Source organism: Rhinoraja longicauda, chromosome 10, assembly GCF_053455715.1.
Source record: "Rhinoraja longicauda isolate Sanriku21f chromosome 10, sRhiLon1.1, whole genome shotgun sequence".
Lineage (NCBI taxonomy): Eukaryota > Metazoa > Chordata > Chondrichthyes > Rajiformes > Arhynchobatidae > Rhinoraja > Rhinoraja longicauda.
In genome coordinates this window covers 14,079,689-14,096,646 of record NC_135962.1, presented here as the reverse complement: position 1 = coordinate 14,096,646, position 16,958 = coordinate 14,079,689, and the positions used below count along the sequence as shown (strand labels likewise).

Genomic DNA, 16,958 nt, shown 5'->3' with positions numbered 1-16,958 from the left:
CAAATGGACGATCATGAAGGTCTTGGTGGACTGAGCAAAGGTGTTCAGCGAAACGATCACAGAGTATGCATTTGGTCTTGCCGATATATAGGAGTCCATACCAGGAACAGCAGATACAGTAGATGAGATTGGAGGAGGTGCCAGTGAACCTCTGCCTAACCCAAAAGGACTATCGGGGTCCTTGGACAGAGTCAAGGGAAGGGGTTTAGGGACAGGTGTTGCATCTCCTGCAGTTGCCGGGGAAAGTACCTGGGGAGGGGGTGATTTGGGTAGGTAGGGAAGAGTTAACCAGGGAGTTGTGAATGGAAAGGTCTGCGGAAAGCAGAGAGGGGTAGAGATGGGAAGGTGTGGCTAGTAGTGGGATCCCGTTGGAGGTGGCAAAAATGTCGGAGGATTATGTGTTGTAAGGGTGAAAGGTATGGACTTGGGGGACTCTATCACTGTTGCAACTGGGAGGAGGTGAGCAAGAGCTGAGCTGTGGGATACCGAGGAGACTTGTGTGAGGGCCTCATCTGTTCCATAAAGAATGAAGACATCTCGGAACACCTCATCTTGAGCGCAGATGCGGCGTAGATGGAGGAATTGAGAGTAGGGGAGAGAGTCTTTGCAGGAGACAGTTAGGAAGAAGTGTAATCCGGATAGCAGTGGGTGTCAGTAGGTTTATAATAGATGTCAGTCGATAGTCTAACTCATACTTATACTACATGGTACAGGCCCTTCGGCCCAACTCATGCATACCAATAAAGTTGCCGAACTAAGATAGTACGATGCACTGCATTTGGCCAACATCCCATCAAATCTGTCCTATCCATGAACCTGTAAATATCTAAATATTATAATAGTATCCACAGTGGGGTAGGCGTTTCAGTGAGATGCAGTGTGTCACTGAGACAGCTGGACTGAGTCAATGAGAGAGATGGACCGTGCGAGTTAGAGAGAAAGTGTGTCTATCCATTAGGCAGAGAGATGGAGTGTGCCAGTGCAAGAGAAAGATGGAGTGTGTCGGTGAGTTGGAGATGGACCATATCAGTTATAATGACGAGTGTGACCGTGAGTGAGTTGAAGTATGTTTGTGTGAGAGAGATGTGTGTCAGTCAGAGTGAAGTGTCAGTGCGAGAAAGATTGACTAAGTTAGAGAGTGTCAATGAGGCAGAGAGAGATGGAGTGTGTGTGTGAGAGATTGAGTGTGTCAGTGAGTGAGAGATGGAGTGTGTCAGTGTGTGAGAGATGGAGTTTCCTTTATTGATATTGATATTATTTCCTTTATTGATATTCCTTTATTTCCTTTATTGACATTGAAACAAACAGTTTTTTAAAAAAGGTTGATAAGAACATACAACAGTGCATACAAAAATATTGTATTCAATAAATTCCAATAAACTTCAAACTTCAAACTTTCAAATTCAAACTTTAAACAGAATACAAGTGCAAAAACATACAAAACCTAACATCATTTATGGACACATCACACTGTAACATCAGTGCTGAAAACATTCTTCCAGACTAGCTTCAGGTCTCTTGCCAACTCTTTCCAATTAGATTAGTCCTGCTTTTATAGTTTGTTGCCATCATGCATGGCATTTTTTTGCTGTCTGTTGTATTGGACTATGCACTCCATTTGTGCTAATATCTATAAGACCTAACCAGAGTAGGTTTTCAGTGTGACAGTGTTTTTCATCAACAGTATCTGGCTAAACCTTTTGAGGAAAGTGAATACATTTCAATTTGAAGATTGTTAATCAACACAATAGACAATTGTCTATTGTCTATTGTGTTGATTAACAATCTTCAAATTGGGCGGCACGGTAGCGCAGCGGTAGAGTTGCTGCTTTACAGCGAATGCAGCGCCGGAGACTCAGGTTCGATCCTGACTACGGGTGCTGCACTGTAAGGAGTTTGTACGTTCTCCCCGTGACCTGCGTGGGTTTTCTCCGAGATCTTCGGTTTCCTCCCACACTCCAAAGACGTACAGGTATGTAGGTTAATTGGCTGGGTAAATGTAAAAATTGTCCCTAGTGTGTGTAGGATAGTGTTAATATACGGGGATCGCTGGGCGGCACGGACTTGGAGGGCCGAAAGGGCCTGTTTCCGGCTGTATGTATATGATATGATATGATATGAAATGCAAATTTATATCATTGCATACTGTTAGATGACAAGTCAAGATACTTAGAGTAAGAGGGCGGCATGGTGGCGCAGTGGTAGAGTTGCTGCCCTACAGCATCAGAGACCTGGGTTTGATCTTAACTACGGGTGTTGTCTGTAGTTTGTACGTTCTCCCTGTAACCGCATGTGTTTTCCCCGGGTGCTCCAGTTTCATCCCACACTCCAAAGAAGTACAGGTTTGTAGGTGAATGGCTTCTGTAAATTGCCCCTCGTGTGTAGGATGTGAAACTGGGAGAGCATAGAACTAGGGTACAGGTGATGGTTGGTCAGTGTAGACTCAGTGGGCCGAAGGGCCTGTTTCCACACAGTATCCCTAAAACTAAAAACTAAAATCACCCTTGCACTTCAGTTCAGTTTCATTTATTGTCACATGTACCGAGGTACAATGCGTCATAGAAACACTACAAACTTTTCTTTAATAATTTTGAATTGCTTTTGATATTATTTTTGCCTGCTTGCCCTTCCCCTTGCATTCTGCAGGCCTTCCTTTTGGCAATGAAGCTCTTGGCTAGACTAAGCTGTTAGGGATATGTGGGCCATTGCAACAATGTTAAGGCCGCCATTTCTTGCCACCGTTGCATGATGTGCCTTTGTCAAAAAATGCAGAGATTACAGTCGATAAAAATTCCATGCGAGTGATTGCAAGAAAAATCAGCTTTGGTGCTACAGCAAAATCTACAATACACTTTCATAATTCCAATGAAAAACATACTGGAGAATGTCACGTCGCCACTTAGCAATATCTCCATAAATACATTGAGACACAGTGTACATTCAGTAAAAGCTAAATAATTCAACCACTCCTCCAAACTACGTTCCAGTAAGTGTTGATGTTACACTATTATAAAATAGGCACGCCATGTGACTCTCTTGCCCAACAAGTTCACAACATGTTCACAAAGATAGATGAACAGATGTACAGACATTAGGGTGCAAGGCACTGCAGATGAGGAAATCTGGAGCAGGAAGAACTCAGTGGGTCATGCAGCAACTGTGGAGGGAAACGGGTGGTCGGTGTTGCAGGCTGCAACAGGATTAGTGCAGGGTCACAACCCGAAATGTCACAACCCAAAAATGTTGAAATGGCCTCCACAGATGCTGCTCAAGCCATTGAGTCCCTTCAGCAGTTTTTTTGTTTTTGTTTTGCTGTGCAAAGATATACTTCAGCAATGGTATAAACCTATTGATTTAAACACTATCTTTAATCACCTGAGATGGCCTCAGGTTCATCACTTCGCTTGTGAAGTTTGTATTTCTGAATAAAATGTCTGTTGAGCAGTTTGGAATATCACTTAAAACGGTTGTCATTTTCACCACAAAGATAGACACAAAAATGCTGGAGTAACTCAGCGGGACCAGCAGCAATTCTGGATAGAAGGAAAGGCTGACGTTTCAGGTCGAGACCCTTCTCCAGACTGAGAGTCAGGGGAGAGGGAGACACAGAGATAAGGAAGTGTGAGGTGTGAACATGCAACATCAAAGGGGTCCGTCTTTCATTCAAGGAAAGTGTAAAATAGATCATTGTCTGAGAGGAGAAGGTGACAAGGAAGCATACAGGGATGAAATGTAATCAGGGGGTCAGTCAGACAGGTCGGAGAACTGGGAAGGGAGGAGGAATGGAGAGAGAGGAAAAGCAAGGGTTACCTGCAGTTGGAGAAGTCAATATTCATACCACTGGGGTGTGAGTTCCCCTAATTTGCGCTGGGACTCACTCTGACAGTGGAGGAGGCCCAGACAAGTTCAAGGATTGTGTCCCTGGTTGATTACCTTCTGTGCCTCCAAACATGAAGGTGCGGTTTTATCAGGTTGATCTCTATTTCCGGTGAATCTTTTACAATGCAATTACGCATCAACCAGTTACATCATCACTACATAAGTATTCTTAGCCTGCACCCTAGTTGTTCATGTAACCACCTTAAATGCATTCTAGGAAGCCATCCCCAAAATATTTTCCACTAATTAGATTTTTGGAAGATCAAGGACCCATGATTACTGAAATGACTTTGCGACATTTGCTGTACACGAGATTTCAGCATCTGTAGTTCTTTGTGTCTCCATTTTATAGTCACAGGCTTTTCTCTTTTCTTCCCCAGTCATTCTCTTTTCTATTGCGCGGTTGCTTTAAGAGGCCTTAATTTCGGCACTTTTCGTAAATTCTACAATTGATGAGGATGTAGCTTTTGGCTGATTAATGACCAGATAATCTGTTTAACAATTTTGGCTGAAGGATGAATATTTGTAAGGATGCTGGTCAACTCCAGTTGCCTTTCAAATTTTGCCATGAATTCTATAATCTGAATCCGGCAAGAAAGTTACAGCCTTGGTTTAATGCCCGATATAAAGATTTACGAGGATGTTGCCAGGACTCGAGGACCTGAGGTTGAGCAGGCTCGGACTTTATCCCTGGAGCGCAGGAAGAAGAGGGGTGATCTTATTAGACCTTATAGCTGTATAAGATCATGAGAGGAATAGATCAGGTGAATGCACACAGTCTTTTACCCAGAGTAGGAGAATTGGGAACCAGAGGACATGAGTTTATGAGTGGGGGAAAAAAATGAGTAGGAGTCTGAGGACAACTTTTTCTCACAAAGGGTGGTGGGTGTATGGAACGAGCTGCCGAAGGTAGTTGAAGCAGGTACCATCACAATGTTTAAGAAACATTTAGACGGGCACTAGGATAGGTTTGGAGGTATACAGACCAAACGGAAGCAGGTTGGACTAGTGCAGATGGTCAGCATGGGTAAATTGGGCCGAAGGGCCTGTTTCCACAGTGTATGACGCGATAGGCCAAAGATGATCACCTCATGTTGGCATCTGTTAAATGAAGATGACCAAGACCCACGCAAGCTCCATGCCCTGTCATACATTGCTTTTTAATATTCTGGGTTTTTAATCTCCTCTGTAGTTTTGCCCTCAGCTACCACTAGGTCTACAACCCTCTGAAATTTCTGTACACCTCTAGCTCCAGCCACTAGTGCATCCTCAGTTTCCCTTGCTTTGCAATTTGAAACCATGCCTTCAACTACTTTCACCCTAAGCTCTGGAATTCTTTTCCTCGGTCTTGCCTTTCTCCTCCCTCCTCACCATCCCCAACTACTTGTAACCTTTCTCATCTGACACGTCTTTCTGTTGGCCATTGGTGTAAAAATGTAGCTGATTAAGCTTCTTTGAACAAATTTGGAATGTTAAGTATGCTACCTTAATAAAGTTGATTAGATGGAAGCTAGTAGTCATTGTATTTTTCCTATCATTGTTAATAATACCTCAGAGAGATGTACATGTAATGAGTCATTGAATCATGTAGCATGGAAACATGCCCCATCTACACTAGCCCCAACAGCCTGCGTTTGGCACATATCCTTCTAAAATTATCGATGGTCTTCTGGCAGTACGTTCCATACACCCACCTCTCTTTGTGTAAAAAAAAAGTTACTCCTAATGTCCCTATTAAATCTTTCGCCCCTCACCTTAAACCTATGTCCTTTGGTTCTTGATTCCCTGTCTCTGGGTAAAGGCTCTGTGGATTTACTCTATCTAATCCTCTCATGATCTTGCATACCTCTATAAGGCTCACCCCTTCGGCATTCCAAAGAATAAAGTCCTTGCCGACTCAATCTTTCCCAATAACTCAAGCACTGGAGACTTGTCAACATTCCTTGTAAATCTTCCCTGCACTCGATGCAGCTTACACCTTCTTTCCTATAACAGCATGACCAAAACTGAACATTACTTCAAATTTAGCCTCAGCAATGTCTTGTACACCTGTAACATAACCTCTCAACTTCTATACTCAATACTCTTGACAGATGAAGGCCAATGTGCCAAATGTCTTGTGGACTGCACAATCTACCTGTGATGTTATTTTCAAGGAACTATGTTCTTGCACTCCTCGCTCCCACCGCTCTACAACTCTCCCCAGAGCCCTGCCACTCCCTGTTATGGTCCTGCCCTGGTTTGACTTCCCAAAGTGTAACAACTTGCACTTCACTGTTTCAAATTCCATTAATCATTTCTCATCCCACCAGCCCAGCTGATCAAGATCCTGCTGCAATTTTTGATATCCTTCTTCACTATCTACGATACCACTCACCTTTGTGTCATCTGTAAACTTGCTAAACAGGCCTTGTACATTCTCATCCAAATCGTTGATACTAACCGCAAAATGCAAAGGGCCCAGCACTGATTGCCTGAGGCACACCACTAGTCTCAGGCCTCCAGTCCGAAAAACAACGTTCCACCCTCTACTTCCTTCCATGAAGCCAATTCTCTATCCAGTCGGCTACCTCTCCCTGGATCCCTTGCGATCTAGTCCAGATATGTTGCAAAATGTCACACGTGGCCCATTTTTAGCCAGACCCTTTTTTGTTAAACACAACTTGATTTAAACTATTGTATTGTATTGTATAGTATTGTAAACTAACTAGTGGAGGAACTCTGTAGGTCATGATGCATCTGTGAAGGGAAATGGACAAATAACATTTTGGGTCAGGAGCCTTCTTCACACTGATGGAGGAAGGATAGCTGACAAGTCGCATCCTGGCCACTCCCTCTTCTCCCCTCTGTCATCAGGCAAAAGGTGTAGAAGTACGAAAACGCACACCTCCAGATTCAGGGACAGTTTCTTCCCAGCTGTTATCAGGCAACTGAACCATCCTATCACAACTAGAGAGCAGTCCTGAACTACTATCCACCTCATTGGTGACCTTTGGACTAACTTTGATTGAACTTCACTGTCTATATCCTGCACTAAATGTTATTCCCTTATCCTGTATCAGTACACTGTGTATGGCTTGAATGTAATCATGTATTGTCTTTCCGCTGACTGGCTAGCACGCAGCAAAAGATTTTCACTACCTCGGTACACGTGACAATAAACTAAAACTGATAAACTGATAGAAAAGGGTTGGTTCATGAACTGCCAAGTTATAGGTGGGTACAGATTTTACTATCTCATATGTCTTAGATTTAGATTTAGATATACAGCGTGGAAACAGGCCCTTCGGCCCACCGAGTCCGCGCCGCCCAGCGATCCCTGCACATTAACACTATCCTACACACACTAGGGACAATTTTTACATTTACCCAGTCAATTAACCTACATACCTGTACGTCTTTGGAGTGTGGGAGGAAACCGAGATCTTGGAGAAAACTCACGCAGGTCACGGGGAGAACGTACAAACTCCGTACAGACGGCGCCCGTAGTCAGGATTGAACCTGAGTCTCCAGCGTTGCATTCGCTGTAAGGCAGCAACTCTACCGCTGTTCATTGCAAATATACCGTAATCTGGTTGCTTCTTGAGAATTTCTTTGAGACATAAGCAGGCGACCTGTCTCAAGGCAATAAATAGTTTCAGAGGGAGTCATATAGATTCCTGGGGGGAGTCGTTACTATACTCGCAAGATAATTTCATCAGAGATTTTCTGGCCGCTTTGAAGTAATTTGGAAACTTTGTGTTTAATACGCATGTCAGGATTTTTGTTTTGGTGCCTATAATCTGCCAGGTCATTTGCGTGTTTAAATTAAATCAAAGACTGCCTTTCACCTCCTGCGCACCTGGGTGGCACAATTAATCAACTGCAGGTTTGCAAGACTAATGGTGAAGGACTGGTGAATTCAGTTCAAATAAACTGATTCTGTCTCTCTCTTCCCCTCCCCTTTCCCAGATCTCCCTCTATCTTCCTGTCTCCACCGATATCCTTCCTTTGTCCCGCCCCCCTGACATCAGTCTGAAGAAGGGTCTCGACCCGAAATGTCACCCATTCCTTCTCTCCTGAGATGCTGCCTGACCTGCTGTGTTACTCCAGCATTTTGTGAATAAATACCGTCAATTTGTACCAGCATCTGCAGTTATTTTCATATACACATTGTAGTGGAAATCAGATTTTGGGTCCCGACCCGAAACGTCACCTATCCATGTTCTCCAAGGATGCTGCCTGACCCACTGAGTTACTCCAGCACTTTGTGTCCTTCATATGAGGCTTTATTGAACGTCTGATTTCTGCCTGTCTGTTTACCTGACGTGGTTGTAATATTTTGAAAAGAACACCGAGTTTGTGCCTTGTAATGTGCGAATTCTGCACTAATTCTCATAATATTACTCAGAATTAAAGGATGTTCTTTTAGGAACGAGATGAGGAGAAATTTCTTTAGTCAGAGGGTGGCGAATCCGTGGAATTCTTTGCCACAGAAGGCTGTGGAGGCCATCAGTGGATATTTTTAAGGCAGAGATAGATAGATTTTTGATGAGTATAGGTGTCAGAGGTTATGGGGAGAAGGCAGGAGAATGGGGTTGGGAGGGAGAGAGATAGATCAGCCATGATTGAATGGCGGAGTAGACTTGATGGGCCGAATGCACCTGTTGCACTGAGTTGGTGGGAATGAAGGTATGCTGCATCTCTGGTGCCAGGCTACACACAAGATTGTACCAGTCATGGGCATTAGGGGGGTTTGCTGCAGTAAGCAAAATCAAGCAAAGAAAGAAGTGTGTGCGTTCTGCGATTATGTAATACAGCATCGTTGTTAGCCCCATTGTAAATGGTGCATTCTGACTTGGTGGTTCTGAAGCCTTAGACTCCAAGGCAACACGAGCATTTTCATAGTGTGGGGGGTGTAAAAGCACAGGGAACTCAACAATGACTTTTGTAATTAAAGGGAAAATCTGCTTTCTTTTGCAAGTCAAACCAGGTGTTTACTGTTGGCCACATGCATTGTATGCTACAAGGTATTGCGGTCTGGGTTTTCTTGTCAACATCTGGTGGCGTGGCGCTAGCAGTAGAGTTGCTGCCTTACAGCGCTAGAGATCCGAGTTCGATCCTGACTACGGGGGCGCTCTGTACGGAGTTTGTACCTTCTCCCCGTATCCTGCATGGGTTTTCCCCAGGTACTCCGGTGTCATGAAGGTTAGTAAGTTAATAGTCTTCGGTAAAGATTGTAAATTGTACCTAGTGTAGGATAGTGCGAGCGTATGGGGATCGCTGGTCGGCGTGGACTCGATGGGCTGAAGGGCCTGTTTCCGCACTGCATCTCTAAACTAAACTAAACTTAAATCTACCAAAATTGCTGGGTTAAGATACTCCACTCCAAGGGTTCAGTATGGTAACCAGGATGCAGATACTCCACTCCAAGGATGCAGATACTCCACTCCAAGGGTTCAGTATGGTAACCAGGATGCAGATACTCCACTCCAAGGATGCAGATACTCCACTCCAAGGGTTCAGTATGGTAACCAGGATGCAGATTGTGTTTGGTTTGGTTTTATAAATGGCCATTGATTTCTGATAATCCGACATGGCAATGCTGCCAACTGCTGATAAGTGCTGTGTTCTACTGCCAAGAAATATTTGTTCTGTGGGACATAATAACTCTCAAAGATAAGATAACCATTTAAGTGGTAGACCTCTGTTCCAATTAGTGACTGTCATTGACCCAGTCTTGCAAACACTGCTGTTCCAAGCACTTTCTTGCGCTCCTCTACGAAGGTGAGTGATCCTGTTGCTGTAAGGTGAAACCTTTGTAGGTGAATCTGCTGCCATAGCTTGCTATGGCCGGTACAGTGGCGCAGCTGGTAGTGCTGCTGCCTCACAGCGCCAGCGACATGGGTTTGATCCTGTCCTCGGATGTGTGGAGTTTGTATGTTCTCTCCATGACCATGTGGATTTCCTCCAGGTGCTCTGGTTTCCTCCCACATACTAAATACGTGTGGGTTTGTAAGTTAATTAGCCTCTGTAAATTGCTCCTAGTGTTAAGGGAGTAGGTGAGAAAGTGGGGTAACATGTAACTAGTGTGAACTGGTGAATAGTGTGATGGTCGATGGGCCAAAGCACCCATTTCCTGGCTGCATCTTTCAATTCAATGAAACAGCTTGCATTTACAAAGTACCCTTGAGCAAAGAATAATTCAAAATAATTTTGCTGGAGTGTAATTAAATGCCGAGCTGCGTAGATATAAAAATCAACTACTTGATCAAAGCAAAGGGGTTTGTGGAGTCTCTTAAAGTGTGCAGATGTGGGGAGGCAGAGAGAATACAGAGAAGTTTAAAGGGAGAATCCCAGAGCCCAGGCAGCTGAGTGCCAGTGAGGCAGGTGTAATTGGGAGAAGCAACTTCAAATAGAATAGATAAATGGAGAATTTGCACTTCCTACAGGCTTTTAACTATCTATCATGGGAAACAAGCTGAAATAAAAGTCTGAAGTCTGGGTCTGAAGAAGGGTCTCGACCCGAAACGTCACCCATTCCTTCTCCAGAGATGCTGCCTGTCCCGCTGAGTTACTCCACCATTTTGTGTCTATTTTAAGCTGAAATAAAAGTTGTTTTCCTGCATTTCTTTGTCATAAATACACCAAACTCCTTTTCAATTGAAGCATTTGGGTTGTGTTGTTTGGGATGCTGGTGGTTTTGGAGATTGGGAGGAACACAAGACCTAGGATTTGGATACGAGGATGTGAATTTTAATGCAGGAGCTGCTTTAAAGATTGGGAGCCACTGGAAGCATTGGGGGAATGGGATGCGTTTTGGCGTCATTAGTGGGTAAATGTGGGGAGATCAGCCAGGAGAGCCTTGGAACAGCATCTCATATTTCGCTTGGGCAGTTTACACCCCAGCGGTATGACCATTGACTTCTCTAACTTCCGATAATTCCTCTGTCACTCTCTTTCCCTCCCCCTTCCCAGTTCTCCCACGGTCTTCCTGTCTCCTACTACAGCCTATCTTTGTTCCGCCCCCTCCCCTGACAGAAGGGTCTCGACCCGAAACGTCGCCCATTCCTTCTCTCCTGAGATGCTGCCAGACCCGCTGAGTTACTCCAGCGTTTTGTGTCTACCTTTGAAGTAACAAGATGCAACAATAGTCAGGGTCATTGTTGGCCAGGCCACTGGGAGAGAATTGCCTCAATCATTAATTAGTGCGGTCGGATCATTTGTGTCCACCTGAGAATATAGACTTAACCTCTCACCCAAACGACAATCCCAGCACCCCTGCAACACTCCCTCAGCAGTGTCAATTTAGGTTATGTGGTCATGTCACAATTAAGGATTGAACCTAAGATCTTCTGACTCAGAGGTGAGAGTTCTATCAACTGATTCCAGGCTACCACCGCCTGGCCCTTCAAACCCGACTACTGAAAAACGTACAAATGTTTCCAGTGAGGTGAACACATGAACACCCCATCAGGATATGGGAAGAGTGTTCTGTGGCCACAGTTGAGGTGGTGGCTAAGATCCAATATTTGTGGATTTCCAAAGTTGCACCGTGCTCCCGGTATCTCTGCATGCCTGTCACTGATGGCCACTGTGGCTCACTGAGAGTGAGGGAGGGGCTCTGCCTTGGGTTTGTTGATTCTGGTGGGAGGAGTACTTGTTTGATCGAAACTCAAACTCTAGGAGGAACTCAATGGGTCACGCAACATCTGTGGAGGAAATGGACAGGTGTCGTTCGATGTTCTTTATGTGGTCATCCTAATGCTGACTGTATTGAGAATGCACACGTTTAGGGTGCCAGACCACAAAGTGCCAGGTTTCAGTTCTGGTGGTTTTGTAGGTGATTACCATTTAAGCTTTTGAGTGAAGGTTAATGGGACTGCGCTACCAGGTCGAAACAGTAGCAAAGAAGACAGGATAATTTGGCAAAAATGAAATTTGTAAGTCATGGGGTGAAATATGGGCTGACAGTAAGTAGCGGGATATGCAAAGTTATGAAGACCTAAAAAATAATGATTTTCAAAAGAAGACCAAATGAGAGGCAAGTTTGTAGGAGTGCACATCCCAGTAATAGACAATAAACCGAGTCCAGAAAAATTGAAGACCGGAAGTGTTGAAGAGTCATGTACTGGGCAACAAGCTCATTGGAGTTTTAAATGAAGAAAACCGTATCAAACCAAAAGGCCAAAGAGCGATGAGTTTGAGTGTAGTTTATTATCACGTGTATCAAGGCATAATGAAAAGCATTTGTTGTATGCTAACCAGTTAATGGAAAGACAATCGCCATTCACAGTGTACAGATGCATGATAAAGGACATAACGTTTAGTGCATAAGATAAAGTCAGTAAAGTCTGATCAAAGATAGTCTGAGGGTCTCCAATCAGGTAGATAGTGGTTCCGGACTGCTCACGAGTTGTGGTTGGATGATTCAGTTGCTTGATAACAGGTGGGAAGAAACTGTCCCTGAATCTGGAGCCAATTCCCTGCTCAATCTCTTACCTTGCCGGAGATGCGATTGTTTTCCAGATGGTATCTCCGGTCGCTCTGCGGCCCAACATCATGGAGCTGGAGGCTTTTCTCGGGACTGACGTTGAGCCACACCGCGCGCGGGGCATGGACTTACCATCGGAGCCTGGGATTGACGCTCCAACTGCGGTCTGCGGACTTTAACATTGAGGAGCTCGCAGTCTCTGGGAGAGACCGACGTCGGGAGCTCCAAATCACAGAAGGTTTTCCACCAGCCCCGACCCAGGGTAGATCGCCCGGCGCAGAGGAGATGAGATTTCCCCCCGATGCAGGAGCTTGATCGCCCCAATACGGAAGGCCTGACCGCTGGCTATGGGAGTCAAGATCGTCCCGTCAGTGGAAGGCTTGAGGCCCCCGAGGGAGAACAAAAGCGAAGAGATTAAACTTTTTTTCACCCTCCATCATTGTGAGGAGTCAATAGACGATAGACAATAGGTGCAGGAGGAGGCCATTCAGCCCTTCGAGCCAGCACCGCCATTCAATGTGATCATGGCTGATCATTCTCAATCAGTACCCCGTTCCTGCCTTCTCCCCATACCCCCTGACTCCGCTATCCTTAAGAGCTCTATCCAGCTCTCTCTTGAATGCATTCAGAGAATTGGCCTCCACTATGGTGGATGTTCATGTTAAAATGTATTTTGTGTGTTCTGTTGCTTTTAATTGGAATGACTATACGGCAAATGAAATTCCTCGTATGTTGTAAAACATACTTGTCTAATAAAGTATGATTATGATTAGTGGATGTTATCCCAGGGGCTGGACCATTTTCCCGTCAAAAAGTAGAAATGATCAAGCATCACCATATCATTGTTGTCAAATATTGTGTGTGAATGAATTGTCTTAACCTTAGCAAAATATGGTCCAATATGTTTATTTTACCAGGTTCTACTTATCCTAATGTCGTTCATCTTTCTCTCACAGGTGACAAACTGCCCATGGCAAAAGCAGGAAGGGACCGTATCGTCCAGCCAAATGAGGAAGTAACTTTAAGTGGGTTGGACAGCCGAGACGACTTTAATATCGTCGAATTTAACTGGGTTCTTCTCAAGGGTGAACCTTCAGTGAAGCTATCAGTAAGTGCCCACCGTCTCCACGATGAATATGGCAGACCACACAATGTTGATATTTTTTCAATCACAGCTTGTAGCTTGGACACTACTTCAGACTGATTGTAGTCGGGAGGGGAAAGTTAGTGAGAGGAGGGGTGGGACAATGCCTGGTAGAAAGAGACAGGTGGGGTGGGACAGAGCCAGGAAAATCCATAGGTGGATACAGGTGAGGGGGGAGGTGGGGAGGGGGGGTTTGATTGTCAGATGGGTACTCACTGACCAGGGATGGGAACAAGACAAAAAAAACTGAAGAAGTAGAAACAAAGATCTACAATGCTGTTTAACACACAAAAAGACACAAAGTGCTGGAGTAACTCAGCGGGTCAGGCAGCATCTCTGGAGAATATGGATAGATGACATTTTGGATCGAGACCCTTCTTCAGACTTTTAAGATCTTTTCAGATGCAAACTGTGAGAAACAGAGAGAAGAGGTGAGTAATGTGAAGCCAGAGGGAGGGACATAGGTGGAAGGGGATGGGGAAAGGGGAAAGTGGAGCGAAACATTGGGAGAAAAGTGTGCACATCCAAGTGGGGCACAGGGAAGAGAGGGGGGAAAAAGGGGGGTGGTATTGTTGGTCAGACAATCCAATGTATAATCCAATGGGTTATAAGCTACCCAGGCGGAAAATAAGGTGCAGTTCCACCAATTTACGCGTGGCTTTACTCTGGCAATGAAGAAGGGCAGGACAGAAAGGTCAGTTTGGAATGGTTAGCAACCGGGAGAACCCACAGGCCTCAGCAGACCAAGTGCAAATGTTCGGCAAAACTACCGTCTAGTCTTAGTCTTGCTGATATAAAGGCGTCTAAATTGGGTGGAACAAATGCAGTGGATTCAGTGGGGCGAAGGGCCTGTTTCCATGCTGTATCTCTAAACTAAACTAAACTGATAGAAAGAATGGGTGACGTTTGGAGGGTGACAAGATGGAGGATAGTTGAGAAGGATGAGAGGGGATCTTATCGAAACGTATAAGATTATTAAGGGGTTGGACACGTTCGAGGCAGGAAACATGTTCCCAATGTTGGGGGAGTCCAGAACAAGGGGGCACAGTTTAAGAATAAGGGGTAGGCCATTTAGAATTGAGATGAGGAAAAACATTTTCAGTCAGAGAGTTGTGAATCTGTGGAATTCTCTGCCTCAGAAGGCAGTGGACGCCAATTCTCTGAATGCATTCAAGAGAGAGCTAGATAGAGCTCTTAAGGATAGCGGAGTCAGGGGGTATGGGGAGAAGGCAGGAACGGGGTACTGATTGAGAATGATCAGCCATGATCACATTGAATGGCGGTGCTGGCTCGAAGGGCCTTATGGCCTCCTCCTGCACCTATTGTCTATTGTCTATTATCTCTGCTCTTTGATCAGCTTGTTCCCTCTTGTTGTTAGCCTTGCCTTGGTTAGGCTAGCAACATTATTTAGGTGATTTGCATATGTGCTGCATAAGCTTGTCACACCTCCCACCCCGCCCCACACACACACACTCTTCCTCTCCCTTCTTGCTCTCTAAGACTGCCTGCAGAGTGAACACATATAAAAGGTAACAGGAGTTTTCAGTTCTGGAGAGGGATGAGTCATGAGAGGGATGAGTCATGGCTCCCATGAGAGTGGGGGGATGTTAGTCCCAGTTTGTGGTTAACGTTCTGACTCTGATTGGTGCATGAGAAACTAACCCTTCCAGTCCAACCTGCACGGGAGGAGATGGTTTGCAACCTGCTCCAACTTGTGCCAGACTCTGCCTGCTCCTGCAGTGTCGGCCAATGGGCTGTACTTGTGTTTATCAGATGGCGTGTTATTTGCCTCAGACAGGAGAGGCTCTGTCCGGAAAGTTAATGGGGAGGTGAGTCAGGGAGAGAGCAGAGCGAGTTTTAAAAAAAAACCTTTTGTACGAGGAAGTATTGGTAACGCACTGCATAAGTGCCTGCTGCCATTTTAGGACAAAATGTGTCAAAGGTACTGCAGATGCTGGTGTATACTCAAGAAAGACACATATTGCTGGAGTAATTCAGCGGGTCAGGCAGCTGAGTTTGTGTCTATCTGGTATAAACCAGCATCTGCAGTTCCTTCCTACGCATTTTGTCTGACAAACCTGCTTTTAGTTTAGAGAATACAATGTGGAAACAGGTTTTCGCCCACTAGGTCCGTGCCGACTAGTGATCTCCGTACACTAACACTATCCTACACACGAGAGACAATTTACTTTTTTTAAACCGAAGCCATTTAACCTACACACCTGCACCCAGAGAAACCCCATGCGGTCACAGGGAGAACGTACAAACTTCTTACAGATAGCACCCGAGGTCAGGATTACACCCGGGTCTCTGGTGCTGTAAGGCAGCAACTCTGCCGCTGCGCCGCTGTGCCACTTCAAGGGTTGCCTCTGCTCTTTTCCTACCTCTGTTTCCCTCCCCCCATCTACCTCCAGTCTGAAGAAGGGTTCCGACCTGAAACGTCGCCCATTCTCCAGAGATGATACCTACCCGCTGAGTTACTCCAGCACTTTGTGGCCACTTTATGAGGACACGTTAAACCTATACCCTGACCTGGTGCCTGATTTGAATTTAGCTGCAGCCCCGGAGTTTACTTTGCTCATGAAACCTGGCAGTCCACATAAAATGGGAGAAGGTTTAGCGTTCAGACGAATTAGCATCTAGAATGGAAATGATGGGCCAAATGGTATTTTCCGTGAATGGCCTTGTCCAGAAGAGTCGTAGTCCTTCAACACTCAAGGAGAATATTGGCCATTTTTCTTTCAGCGGGTCAAACAGCATCTCTGGAGGGGATGGATAGGTGATGTTTCGGGCTGGGATCTTTCAGACTGATTGTATGAGGGAGAGGAGAAAGCTGAGGAAGAGGGGTTTGGGGCAGGGACACGCCTCTGATCAATGCTTCCTCACTCTCCTGACCTCTACCAAGGATGGCAAGCTTGTCCATCTCCAGACCGTTCTCCTCCCCACCAACTCTCCTCGACTCAGCGGCGCTCCCGACTCCCCCAGGCCGGAGGGTTCGTCCCACCGATGCCACTGCAGTCCAGTCTGGTGGGCAGCCCTCTACCATGCTGAGGCTAGGCCCCTGTTCTTTGACACCTCATACCTACCTCTTGTCTATAACCCCACAGATGAACACCAGGCCATCATCACTCAGACTGTTGCCAATCTCATCACCAGGGAGATCCCCACAGCCTCCAACCTTGTTGTCCCCCAGCCCTGCACTGCCAGCTTTGATCTCCTTCCCAAAATCCACAGACAGGACTACCCATTGTAAGGGTCATATGCCTGCTCCTGCCCCACAGAACGTATCTCCAAAAACCTGGATTCCCTACTATCCTCCCTTTCCGATCTACATCTGAAACACCTCACACTCTCATGGCAGCATTCAAGGGGAGAGGAACCTTTCAGCTCCATGATTGTTTTCCGGTGACACTGATGTAAGGTGTTCAATATGAAAACTTAACTCTGTTTCTCTCTCTCTCT

General features: G+C 45.4%; 1 protein-coding gene across 1 annotated transcript in view; it reads left to right on the top strand.

Moving 5' to 3' along the window:
- Nucleotides 1-16,958, top strand: part of LOC144597217 (kunitz-type protease inhibitor 1-like) — a 75,237-nt gene that overhangs the window by 34,211 nt on the left and 24,068 nt on the right. The window contains exon 2 of the mRNA XM_078406233.1: nt 13,309-13,460. Coding sequence (XP_078262359.1) covers nt 13,309-13,460 — 152 coding nt within the window. The remainder of the gene's footprint in view (nt 1-13,308; nt 13,461-16,958) is intronic.